Here is a 13,796-nt window from a genome sequence, read left to right as displayed (position 1 = left end):
AAGTCATAGGTATTATATATTTTTGCTAAAATCTTATATATATTAAAAAACAAGTTCACAGGATTAAAAGGATTGACCCTTTTAGAGATGAGAAGTCTGAGAAAATGGATAAATAAAATAAGCACTACATTATGTAAGGTGATTACTTGCAAAAACAAGATTCATCCTATATCTTATTGTTATGCCATATGCCATGGACTCAATTGTATTTCCTCTAATTTATATGTTGAAGCCATAACTACCAGGACATCAGAATGTGACTCTGACAATAGATAAAGCCTTTAAAGAGCTGACTAATTAAAGTGAGGCTGTTAGGGTGGGCACTAATGCAATCTGACAGATGTCCTCATAAGAAAAGGGAATTTGAACAGAGAAACACCAGCAATGCTCACACTGAGAAGAAAGGCAGTGTGAGGATAGAGCAGGAATCTGTCCAGCATCAGGGAAGAGGTACTGCTGGAATGGCTTTCAGCATCCTCAGCACTGGCCCTGTGTGAACGTTCAGAAGTCAGATGAATACTCCACAACATCTCTTCAGGAGTCTCAGCATTGCCCCCTGAAAAGATATGCTCCAGCACTAGTCGCTGGTACCTAGGAAACAGTCTTTTCAGTTATAATCTAGTCAAGGCAAGGTCATTTGAGATTTGAGTGGGTCCTAAATCCAATGACTGGTGTCTTTATAAGAGAAAGGAGAGCGGTCTTTGGATACAGGGATACAAGGAAGAAGGTCATGTGAAGATAGAGGCAGGGTGCCCTGGGGTCATTAGAAGCTGGAATAGACAGGGACGGGTTCCTTCCTGGAGCTGTCAGACCCTGTTGATACCTTGATTTCACACTTGGCATCTCTGGAACTGTGAGAAAAGAGATTTCTATTGTTTTAAGCCACCAGGAGAGTGTTAATTTATTATGTCAATCCTGTGACAGGGAAACTAGTAGACTAATCTTCTATTTTTCTGCTCTTTCAGCCTTCTGATACTTATGTAACTAATGCCCCATAGTAAATTCCCTCTGGGTGAAATGTTTAGCTCCATCCCCCACCCTCTGTGTGTGTATGTATACCTAGCACTTTTATCCGAAGGATACCAGTAAATGCTTGATGGATATAGTACATAGAGAAACTACAAAAGCAGATCAATATCCATGCATATTTTTCAACTCTTATATTTAAAACTTGCTAATTGCCAAATATTTTGCCCAGTTCATCCTTATAACTTTGCTTAATAATACGTCTTAGAAATCCAGCCACATTATTTTACAATTGCATAGCTTTATCAATTTGTCATACTGTATTTTAACTGAATGGTACCTGAAGGATACTTTTGTGATTTCTGTCTTCCAAAAATTAATTACAAAAGTGATGCATTCATCATTTATGTACAACTTGGAGGTTTTTGGTTGAGGTATCAGTAGAATAAACATCAAGCTTCAGGACTCTTAGATTTAAGGGACTGTGCAACTGAAATCTATTGAATAACACCAACTTCTGTTAAGTATGCTGTGTTCATTTTCAAAGGCTGCCATTGAGAATGCCTCATGATGCAATTAAATGGAGAATTACACCTTTTATTATCAGCTGGGCTCAAAGAATAATTTTTAAGATAAATATTACTCTCATTTTTCCTTTACTGGTGCTCCATTTACATTTTAGGGAGAAATGAGATGAAACCTAACAACCACTCAAGCTAAGCACCATAGTTAACAATAGCTCTGGGAAATGGAAGATCTCAAAGGAACAACAAAATAATGGAACTTACCTGTAGGCAAATTGGACAGTAAATCAGAAGAGGCTCTGCTTAGCAGCTCCACAAATTTCTGCCATCTGCACAAATAAAGGAAATAATATCGGTGAGCCACATCACTGTCCTGGAAGAAGGTACAGCGAAGCTTGTAGCTTATGTGGGTACTGATATCAACGGAGCTTTGTGATAACTGTGTCATTCATGGATAAATGGAGGAAACAGAGCCATTTAAGGTGCCTTTAGTAGGAAGATCTTTGATAAAGGGAATTAGGTTCCCAGATTACTGCAAGCCTAGTTGGTTGGAGGTCAGGGTCTGTTGCGAGGTTCAAGGTCAGGTCTCAGAAGATATTGTTCAGAAACCAGGGAACTTCAGGATAGTCTGACTGATGTCTCACTGGTTCCTAGTCATGATATTGGTGATCATGTAATACCAGGGCCATTCTGGCCACTGAGAGAACGAATTCACCATTCTCCCACACCATCCCCACTTCTGCTCTTCAAATCTCATACAAATACATCTCACTGGTAGAATTGAACTCATATCTAGAATGTTTGTGTCAGTTGGGTTTCACAAATGTTCTGTTTGGCCTTCACGAGTATGGGAAAGTATTGCAACACATAAAGGAACATAGAAGGAAGTAGATAAGCATGCTGAGTGCAAGTAGAAAATATTTAATTACATGCAAGCAGAAAATGTACTGAGCAGTATGTCTGTGAGTGACTTTCAGGGAGTCATTTAAAGTTTAAAATACTGTAACAAGCTTTCATAGTGAAAATTATTTATATTTCCTTGTCCAGCATCCACCCTCTATTTATATATAAATACTTGCATAGTTTTCTCTAGGGTAATGTGTCCCTGAAATTCATATACTGAAAACCTCATTCCCAAGATAGTAAGATATGGGGCCTTTAACAAGTGATTAGGTCATGGGCCAGAACTCACAAATGAGCTTAGTGTTTTATAAAAGAGGCCCAAGAGAGATCCCACAATACTTCCTCCATGTGTGGACACTGTAAGAAGAAAATTGTCAGGGGCATATGCATTGATTTCACCTTCTCAATCCAAGAATTTTTTTTAAATGTTTATTTATCTATCTGAAAGACAAGATGAGAGAGAGAGGGATCTTTCATCTACTGGTCCACATCAAAAGGCCACTATGGCTGGGGCTGGGCCAGGCTAAAGCCAAGACGCAGAAACAACATCTGGGTTTCCCATGTGGATGGCAGAGACCAAATACTTGGACCATTATTAGATGCTTTCCCAGGCACATTAGCAGGGAGTTGGGTCAGAAGTAGAGAAGCAAAGTCTTGAAACAGAGTTCCAATATGAGATGCAAGAGGTACAAGTAGTGTCTTAAATGATCACAAAACTGGCTCCTCAAGCAAGGAATTATTTTATTCATGTTACTTAACCGTGCTGCTGTGATACTCATTAAACTGCACTATCTTCCTGTATTTTCACCTTCTTGTTCGTAGTTCAGATTGTATCCTTTTAACCTTCTTTTAACTGTGAGAAGTCCAGCCTTTCCTTGATAAAGAGGTGATATACTCTCAAATCCATAAAGAAGGATTCTTTTATCCATTTGATGAATGACTAGTTTTTTGACAAATGGGCTGAAATCACTCCCTGAAGAAAGGATGGTCTCCTCACCAAATAGTGTTGGAAAAATTGGATCTCTATATGCAGATATATCTATACAAAAATCAACTCAGAATGGGTCAAGATCTAAATCTAAAACCTTAAACCATCAAATTACTAGAGGAAAACATATGAAAACACTGAAAGACATTGGCTTAGGCAAAGATTTCTTGGATAAGATATTAGAAGCATGGGCAATAAAATTTAAATTGAAAAAATGGGATTACATCATATTAAGAAGCTTCTGCACAGAAATGAAACACCCAACCAAGTAAAGAGGCAACTGACAGAATGTGTGGAAGAAAATATTTGCAAGCTATGCATCTTATAAGGGATTAATATCCAAAATATAGTAGGAGCTCAAGAAATTCATCAACAACAAACCAAAAATTCAGTTAAGAAAAGGGCAAAGGACATGAACAGTCACTTTTCAAAGGATGAAATGCAAATGGCCAACAGAAATGTTAAAAAATGCTCTGGATCACCAGCCATTGGAGAAATGCAAATAAAAACCACAATTACAATGGCTTTCATCCAAAAATTAAAAACAAAAAACAAAAAACAAAGGTTGGTAAGTCTGTGGAGAAAAAGGTACCTAATAAACTGTTGGTGGGAATGTAAATTAGCACAACCATTATGAAGGACAGTATGGGGATTCTTCAGAAATCTGAAACTAGATCTACCATCTGACCCAACCATTTCACTCCCGAGAATATACTCAAAGGAAGAAAAATCAGCATATGAAAGACTTATTTGGCCGGTGCCGCGGCTCACTAGGCTAATCCTCCACCTTGCGGTGCCGGCACACCAGGTTCTAGTCCCGGTCGGGGCGCCGGATTCTGTCCCGGTTGCCCCCTTCCAGGCCAGCTCTCTGCTGTGGCCCGGGAGTGCAGTGGAGGATGGCTCAAGTGCTTGGGCCCTGCACCCCATGGGAGACCAGGAGAAGTACCTGGCTCCTGCCATCGGATCAGTGCTGTGTGCCGGCTGCAGCACACCAGCTGCAGCGGCCACTGGAGGGTGAACCAACGGCAAAGGAAGACCTTTCTCTCTGTCTCTCTCTCTCTCACTGTCCACTCTGTCTGTCAAAAAAAAAAAAAAAAAAAAGAGAAAGATTTATCTGTAACCCATGTTTATAGTAGCTCAATTCACAATAAATAAGATAGAGAATCAACGCACATTCCCATAAACTGATGATAGGCCAAAGAAAGGGTGGTATATATACATGATGGAATACTACTCAGCCATAAAAAAGAATGAAATCCTGTCTTTTGCAACATAATGGATGCAACTGAAGACCGTTATGCTTAGTGAAATAATCCAGTCTCAAAAAGACAAATGTATTTTCTCTGATTTATGGTAGCTAATATATAGAGTACAAAAAAATCCCTGAATGCATAAGTGTGAAATTGACATCTTATGATATGATTGTTGTTTATAATATTATAATCTTTGGAACAGTGGCCTTTCTAACTTTACTTGTTGAGCACTATATTTAGTGGAGCATTAAGCTTGTGATTATAAAGTAAATCAAAAGTATGTTATTGTGGCCGGCGCTGTGGCTCAGTAGGCTAATCCTCCACCTGAGGCGCCAGCACTCCTGGTTCTAGTACTGGTTGGGGTGCAGGATTCTGTCCCGGTTGCTCCTCTTCCAATCAGCTCTCTGCTGTGGCCTGGAAAGGCAGTGGAGGATGGCCCAAGTGTTTGGGCCCTGTACCCACATAGGAGACCAGGAGGAGGCACCTGGCTCCTGGCTTCGGATTGGCTCAGCGCGCTGGCCGTAGTGGCCATTTGAGGGGGTGAACCAATGGAAGGAAGACCTTTCTCTCTGTCTCTGTCTCTCTCACTGTCTAACTCTGCCTGTCAAAAAATAAAAAGTATGTTGTAAAAATTAAGAAAAGAAGGAAGGAGGAAGGAGGGAAGGCAATATCACTGTGTTCTTAAAACTGTATCTTTGAAATACATGAAATCTGTCCTCTTTATATTAATAAAAAAAAGAAAAGAAAAAGAAAAATCAATCATTTATCCATTTCCAAAGCCAGTGAATTTCAGAACCAAGATTTCCACCTACAATATGTGATTCCAGAGTTCATGCTGCCTTTTTCTGGGGATAAGATTGAAGAACTGGTGGAAGACTTGACCTGATAAGAAGTCTGCAAGCCCTGCATTTTTTTTGGATTATACCTGTCCATGATGCTTTTATTAAAAGCTTCCTCACTTTATATCTATATCCCATATCTTTCTGGGGTCCTGATGGAGACAGGCAGTGCTAATAAACTTCTGAAATCCAAAACCACATTCAGTACCAAATACAATGGTGAAGCCAGCTCTGGATTTCAGACAGTTAGTCCAGAGCCCCTATGCCTAGACAAAAAACTTCTTAGCTTTTTAGAACTTACAGGAGAGGTGTTATAGTGTAGTGATTTAGAGCCAAGACTCTGAATCCAGAGAGCCTGCATCTGACTTTTTGATTTAGACTCTCTGGGACTCTACATGGGTTTCCTCATTTGAAAAATAATAGTACCTGCTTCATGGGTTAGTTGCAAGGGTGAAAAGAGTTAATATTTATAAAGCATTTAGAACATTGCTTGGAATATGATAAGCACCATAAAATGTTTGAATTGATAATAATGACATTATTATTATTATTGGCATCTGGAAGTGAAGAACAAGGTTTAATTTCTATAAAGCAGCCAATGGGCAGATCTCTACCATATCTTTAGTAGCGTACTGCCTAACACCACTTTTCCTATTCCCTTTAAAACATAATTGCTGAATCAAACACCTCATGTTTCCTTTATCTCCTAAAATCCTCTGGTTGTAGCTGGGATTAGCAGAGCCAGTCCTTTTCTATCTAATTGCACTCTCAATAATGGGCCAGATGTGTATGATAAGTCTTACTTGTGGCTATGTCAATTGCTCTACTCTATTCAGGAAGCTTCCAGAGCAGTTCATTATTTATCCCTCTCCCCCAACCCAACTTGGCATGTGTGCATGTGTTTTAAACTGGTCTGAAGCATTTAATTTTGCCAATACAATTTTAGAGTATTAGTTTGCCTCCTGTTCTCTCTTTGCCCTCCTTAATTACCATTTATTACAAAGTCACCCAGAAACATTAAATGCAAATTCTGACTTAGAGGTTTCTGGCCAAGAACAGGGATAATAATTTCCATCCAACACAACCTGAACTCATTTTACATAAGAGTAATTCCGAGTAGAGATTTGAAATCGCAATCAAGTCTTTCTCAAAATCGCCTTACCCTGGGCAGTCATTCACTAATGTCTCTGCTAATTGGTAGGCAAACAGCAAAAACCAAAATCACAATGTTAAAAGAAAGCAACAACAAAAAAAACTTTGTTATAGGGCTCACAAAATTGCTCCTCTTGTCAGCTCTTGCAACATGACAGTTTAAGAAGAGAACACAACTCATTTTATTTGGTTAGATGGGGCTAATCCCACATCACCATAATCCCTCCTGATGTTTTATTGATTCTAAAGGACATTTAATCAGGAAACAGCTCAGCACTAGAATCCTGCTAATTAGCAAGCAGCCACATTCCAAATGGGTTCCCAATTGAACAGCAGATTAATGGACAATATGTACTAAAATAATGATTGTGCATTCAGCTCCTAAAATGTGTGTCTAAATTGCATCTTTAATCTCTTAAGGATATAGGTTTGCATACAAAGCCTTTAACCAAATGGATTTAATTCAACAGAAGCTTTAACCAATGAGTGTCTAAGGATGAAACAGGTTTATCTCTTACAAATGCAATTCTTTGATTCTCATGGTTTTGATGTCCTTGAATATTCAAAGGTCAAAGACAAGGTGAATGAAAAACCTGTGTGTGTCCCTGGTCTGCACAAATCAGTGGATATTTGAGAATATTGATACGATAATAAGTAGCCTATTTTCCATTGTTGTTCTCCATTCTCACTCTTGTTCTTGCATTCTTGATTCCTGAAATCTTACCCAAATTTCTTAAAGATTTATTTTATTTATTTGAAAGGCAAAATGACAGAGACAGAGGAAGTGATTTTCCATTGCTAGTTCACTCCCCAAATGGCTGTAACAGCTGGGACTGGGGTCAGGCCAAAGGAGCCTGGAACTCCATCTGGGTCTCCCAAGTGGGTAGCCGGGGCCCAAGTACTCAGGCCATCTTCTTCTGCACTCCCAAAATTATTAACAGGAAGCTGGATTAGAAGTGGAGCAGCTGGGATTTGAACTAGTGCTCTGCTATAGGTTGCTGGTGTCACAAGGGGTGGCTTAACTCACACTTATTTAAAAATATTATTTATTTATTTAAGAAACAGATAGGAGGAGAGGGAGAGAGTGAGAGCTCCTATCCCTTGGTGCAGCCCTTAAATGCCTGTTATAGCCGGGGCTGGGAATGAGGCTGAGGCTGGGATTTTGGAGCTCTAACCAGGCCTCCCACATGTCTAGCATGAACCTGGGTACTTGAGCCATAATTGCTGCCTCTCAGGGTCGATATTAGCAGGAAGCTGGCGTCAGGAGTCAGAGGCAGATAGTGAACCCAGACACTCTGATATGGGAAATGGTGTCTTAACTGGTATCTTAAGCACCAGGCCAAATGACTGATCTTGAACTCCAAAGCTTAATCAACAAATATCTACTGAGGCTTTAATACATATGAGTTACAATGTGAAGTCTGATGCTTTAAATTGATGGCTTCCTGCAGTTCTCAAAATCAGCTTCTTAGGTTTGCTATTCCCTTCCTAGCTCATCTTTTGCTCTTCTAGGTTTACCACTCCTTTCACCCTAACTCATGTACTCCTAAGATTTGGGAGAAGGCAAAATCCCATGTCAAAAACTGGTTGGTAGAAATTCATGGGATAGACTCAACTTCCTAAGCTTGTTAATTAATTTATTCATTGATCTTACCTCTATCATTCCCCCCTTTTCATTTTCTGTATCTCTCTTGTTACCATGTGATATGACATGTATTATAAATTGCTTACTGTTTGCATTACCTACTTGAATGCAAGTTTCATGAGAGAAGGCACTTTAATTTCAATATTCTCAATATCTACAGTAGTGATCAGTTTGGAGTAGGCATTTAATAAATGTTTGTTGAACAAATGAATAAGTGAATTCATAAGATATTTGATGTGCTCTTCCATGTGCTATGTACTGGGCTAGATTTTGGGAATAAAGTGTAAAGAAAATAGCCATGATCCTTGCCAGCATGGAGATTGCTGTGTAGATATTAAACCAACAGATCACACAAATAGAAGCTTGCAAATAGTGATAAGTGTCAGGAAGTAAAATTATTGGATAGTATGAGATTACAGTGCAGGGAACTTTTTTTTTATGAGGTGGATAGAAAAGGCTCCCTCAACATAACCATGAGATAGGCACGAGGCAAATTCAATGTGTTGGTATATCTGAGAATATTTTGAGATTCTCTTTGTTTCTTAATCCAGTTAGTCATTTATAGAGCACCTACTATGTGGTAAGTACTGCACTAGACACTTTGAGATATATCAATGAATAAACACAGATCTTGTCTATTCCATGGAACCATGATCTACTGTCCATTAGGGAGAGATAGATAACAACAAGCAACAAAGTATATTAGCAAGTTACTAATTCATTAGAAGTTTATTAGTGTTTAGAAGAAAACAAGCAGATCGTAAGTTAAGGAGAGAAAAGGATGGATAACAATAACTTAAAAGAGTAGTTATGGGATCAGCGTTGTTGCACAGTGGGTTAAGCTACTGATTGCAATGCCAGCAAGGAGCAGAGGTTCGAATCTCAGCTGCTCCACTTTTGGTCTAACTCCCTGCTAATATACCTGGGAAAGCAGTAGAGGAGAGCCAATGTACTTGGAACCCTGCATCCATGTGGGAGACCTGGAAGAAACTCCTGGCTATTGGCTTCAGAGGAAGAGCTGGGGAGTAAGAACTGAAGGAAGATCTCTTTCTCTGTCTCTCCCTCTTTATCTCTCTCTCTCTGTCATTCAGCCTTTCAAATAAATAATATAAATCTTTTTTTAAAAAATTTAAGTGTAGACTTCATTGATAAGGAAACAATTGAGTAAAACCTGGAATAAGGTGAGGAAGTTGATACAATCTGGGTAGGACATTTCCAAGTAGAGGAGACATTCAGAAGATTGTTGCTAAGGTGGATGTTTGCTGGGTATGTCTAAAGACAAGGAGAGTAATGTAACCAGAACAGCATAGGCAAGTATGGTTTTAGATGGAGTCAGGGGAGTGATGAGCAACTGTTTATAAGGACTTTGATTTCTTTTCCCTGTGAGTGAAAGAAGGTGATCTTTTGAACAGAGCAATGATATGAACTGCTTTAGTCTTAGACAGCTGCTGAATTAAGGATAAAGTGGGGGTAATGAAAGAAGCTGAATTCAGAGAAGAGGCTATTGTAATACTCTAGGAGATTATGACCATGATAACTTAGATGGGCTGTAGTTAAACAACAACCAAGTAGTAAGAAGTGACGAAGTGACCGGAGAGATTCTGAATGTGTTCTGGAAAAAGAGTAGACTTACTACTGGATTAATGATAGATCACGTTACATGTGTGAAAAAAGAGAAGCCAAGCATTAATGGTATATGTTGTGTTTTTGTGTTATTGAATTTCATTAATGTTTTCTAGTTTTTCTTGTAATTTCCTTTTTGACCATGGGATATTTAAAGTGTGCTTCGTTTGGATATTTACAGGATTTATCTTTGTTTTTGGCTTCTAATTTAATTCTGTTGTGATCAGAGAACATATCTTGCATAATTTTACTTCTTTTGAGTTTAATGAGACTTGTTTCATGGCTCAGCAAACAGTTCACCTTTTAAATTTCCATATACACTGAAAAGGAATCTATATTCTGCTATTGTGTGGAATGTTCCATAATTGCCATTTTGATCAAGTTGGTTGATTGTGGTTCAAGTTTTGTTTATTCTTATTGATTTCCAGACAACCTTTTCTATTAATTGCTGACAGAAGGGTATTTAATTATCCAAATGAAATCTTGAATTTATCTATTTCTCTTTTTAGGTTTGTGCTTTTCCTTTTTATAACTTGAAGCTATGTTATATGGGCACAAACATTTACAACTGTTATGTTCTCTTGATGAATTGGATTTCTGGCAATATTTCTTACTTCAGAATTTACTTTGCCCAATATGAATGGAAACCACTCCAGCTTTCTTTAGTCTGGTAAATCTTTTCCCAAACTTTTGCTTTTAGCATGTCAATGTACTTATATTTGTAATGAGTTATTGTTGATACATTTAGTTGAGCCTTCCTTTTTCATGAAATTTCAGATCTGCCTTTTAATCACTGCAGTTGGATCTTTTAAATTTAATATAATCATTGATATGGATGGTTTTAAATCTATCATCTTGATGTTTATTTGCCTTTTTGTCATTTCAGTTTTAATCACTTTTTTCCTTGTTTTTGTCTTTTTTAATTGCTTGAGTATTTTTATGTTCCCACTTTACTTCTTTATTAGCATCTTTACTGATTACATTCAAATAAAAATATACTACATTTATAGAATAAGAATCTTACCACAATACACTTTCACCCCTCTAGCTTTGTGGGCTATCGTCAAGCACTGTAATTTTACCTATATTATAAACCTCACAGTGTATTGCTCTTATTTTGACTTCAAACCATTTATTTAAAGATCTATTTTATTTACTTGAAAGTCAGAATTGGAATGATAAAGAGAGGGAGAGAGAGAGAATGAGAGCATAAAGTGAGTGAGTGAGATCGTCCATCTGCTGCCTCACTTCCCAAATGGATGAAACAGCTGTGGCTTGGCCAGGCCAAAGCCAGGAGCCTGGAATCCCATCCAGGCTTTCTACATGGGTGGCAAGAAACCAAGTACTTGGGCCATATTCCACTGCCTTCTCAGGCACATTAGCAGGGAGCTGGCTCAGAAATAGATCAACAGGGACTTGAACCAATGTCCATATGGGATGCCAGAGTTATAGGTGGTGGCCTAACCCATTGCACCACAAAATGCTGGCCTCTGCCTCAAGCCTTTTAAAGAGCATTATTATTAAGGCTCTAATCTAAGTGTCCTATCTACTTGGCCTCATCGAAACTTAATTACCTTCCAAGATCATCATCCCTTAATACAATCAAATTGATAGTTAGGACTTCACTAATGAATTGAGGAGTAAGGAGCACAACCATTCAGTCTGAAACAAAAGTCAGCTTACCTTATTTCATCTTGGTATCCCAGATCTTGACGAGTAAGCAATGTTTCCAGAAGGCTCAAGGTCAGATATAAGCCGTGCTTCCCACATAGAGCCCTGATCTGCAAACAGGGAAAAAAATAAAGCTTCACTAAAATGAAATTAAGATAAAATTTCCCTTCCAATGATCAGAACCTATATAGTTTTGACAAAAATTGATAATCAGTAGTGCATTCTACTTTTGAGATATCACTTAGGACAAAATTGTCCAACTGAATGGTCCTTAGTAGCAAATGTTTATTTAGTTAACACAGAGGAATAGCTTGTTACTCAAAAGCTATTAGACTTTCAAATGCTGATCTTCCATTTTTGTCAGCCATAGGATGGGTGGTCAAGGCCTAAGAATTATCCACACATCATTGTGTAGGTAAATTACAGAAGACTTTGTATCATCTACTTTCACTGACAAAACAAGATTCTTGCACTAGTAGGGTCAACATTGCTATCTATCTATCTATATATTTAAAGATTTTATTTATTTATTTGAGAGGTAGAGTTACAGACAGTGAGAGGGAGAGACAGAGAGAAAGGTCTTCCTTCCGTTGGTTTACCGCCAAAATGGCCTTAACGGATGGAGCTGCTCCAATCTGAAGCCAGGAGCCAGGTGCTTCCTCCTGGTCTCCCACGTGGGTGCAGGGGCCCAAGGACCTGGGCCATCTCCCGCTGCTTTCCCAGGCCAGAGCAGAGAACTGGATTGGAAGTGGAGCAGCCGGGACTAGAACCGGCACCCATAAGGGATGCTGGTGCCGCAGGTGGAAGATTAACATACTGTGCCACAGCACCAGCCCATGCTATCTATATTAGTACATGAGTAAACCAGGACTCAAAGAGGTTAGGTATTTCCTTAATGTTGCATAGCTAATAAATTATGGAACCCAGTATAGAAACAAGATGCTAAATAAATCTTTGCTCAGTGAATGAATGAAGTATCATTGCAGTTTCTCAACTACTTCATATGTTCTGAGTCTAGCTGCAAAGCAGTTCAGTTCTTAGGCTAGGGGCTAGTTGATACTTAGAGGCAAATACTGTACACCAAACTTTCAGGAAGGTAGTGCTGTATGGGTGTGTATTTAGAATATTAGCTGAATATATAGACTTTCGTATCAAACAGAGCTCATTTTGAACAACAGATCTATTGCCTGCGATCTGTGTGATTTTGCTTAACCTTTCTTTGCCCAATTATTTTATCTACTAAATGAGACTAGTATATTCTGCTTACCAGATTCTGTGAAGATTACTTGACAAATTAAGCTCTTAGAATGGTGTCTGGCTCTTAGTAGGTATTTGATTAATACTTGTTGAATTGAAAAAAGGAAGGAAGAGAGAGGAGTGGAAGGAGAGAGAGGGGAAAGAGAAGGGAAGAAAGGGGGAATAGAAGGCAAGAGTGGAAGGAAGAAGGGGAATAGAGAGATAGGATAGGTTATCAGAGAAGAAATAAAGGAAATGGCTATTGTTAAAATATTTTGACAGGAAGTTCAGTATGGTGACTGCATTAAGCATATTTTTTATTCAGATGCTTTCTTATTCTTTCTTATTTAGGGGCTTTTTTATTTTTCTTCAGGCAGAGTGGAGAGTGAGAGAGAGAGACAGAGAGAAAGGTCTTCCTTTTGCTGTTGGTTCACCCTCCAATGGCAGGCATGGCTGGCGCGCTGTGGCCGGCGCATTGCGCTGATCTGAAGCCAGGAGCCAGGTGCTTCTCCTGGTCTCCCATGGGGTGCAGGGCCCAAGCACTTGGGCCATCCTCCACTGCACTCCCTGGCCACAGCAGAGAGCTGGCCTGGAAGAGGGGCAACTGGGACAGAATCTGGCGCCCCGACCGGGACTAGAACCCGGTGTGCCGGCGCCACAAGGCAGAGCATTAGCCTATTGAGCCATGGCGCCGGCCTTTAGGGGTTTTTAAAAGCCTGGATAAATTGTCCTTCATAGGGTCAATCAATTTCTAGAAATACTACAGAACTTATCTGAAAGTGAACTTTTCATATGCAAATCAATTTACCCTGAGCTCACACTATGGGACTAGGTACCCAATAACTAGAATTAGGATTAGCCACTATTCCCCAGAGTCCACTGAAGTTATTCAGACTAGCCAATCCTAACCCTGTTTACTCTGCTCTGCCCATTCTTTCTCAAAAAATACTACTACACAAGCTCTGGACCAAATTTCCCTGTGTCTGCATTGTCTCT

The 13,796-nt window shown here is 39.1% G+C and overlaps 1 protein-coding gene across 1 annotated transcript in view; it reads right to left on the bottom strand.

Annotated features, from left to right (window-relative positions):
- Nucleotides 1-13,796, bottom strand: part of C7H1orf87 (chromosome 7 C1orf87 homolog) — an 83,445-nt gene that overhangs the window by 20,502 nt on the left and 49,147 nt on the right. The window contains exons 8-9 of the mRNA XM_051856420.2: nt 11,577-11,674; nt 1,755-1,819 (exon numbers count right to left, since the gene is read on the bottom strand). Of these exons, the coding sequence (XP_051712380.2) occupies nt 1,755-1,819; nt 11,577-11,674 (163 nt within the window). The remainder of the gene's footprint in view (nt 1-1,754; nt 1,820-11,576; nt 11,675-13,796) is intronic.

Source organism: Oryctolagus cuniculus, chromosome 7 (assembly GCF_964237555.1).
Source record: "Oryctolagus cuniculus chromosome 7, mOryCun1.1, whole genome shotgun sequence".
Lineage (NCBI taxonomy): Eukaryota > Metazoa > Chordata > Mammalia > Lagomorpha > Leporidae > Oryctolagus > Oryctolagus cuniculus.
The sequence above is the reverse complement of the archived record's forward strand: the minus strand, read 5'-3'. Positions and strand labels throughout refer to the sequence as shown.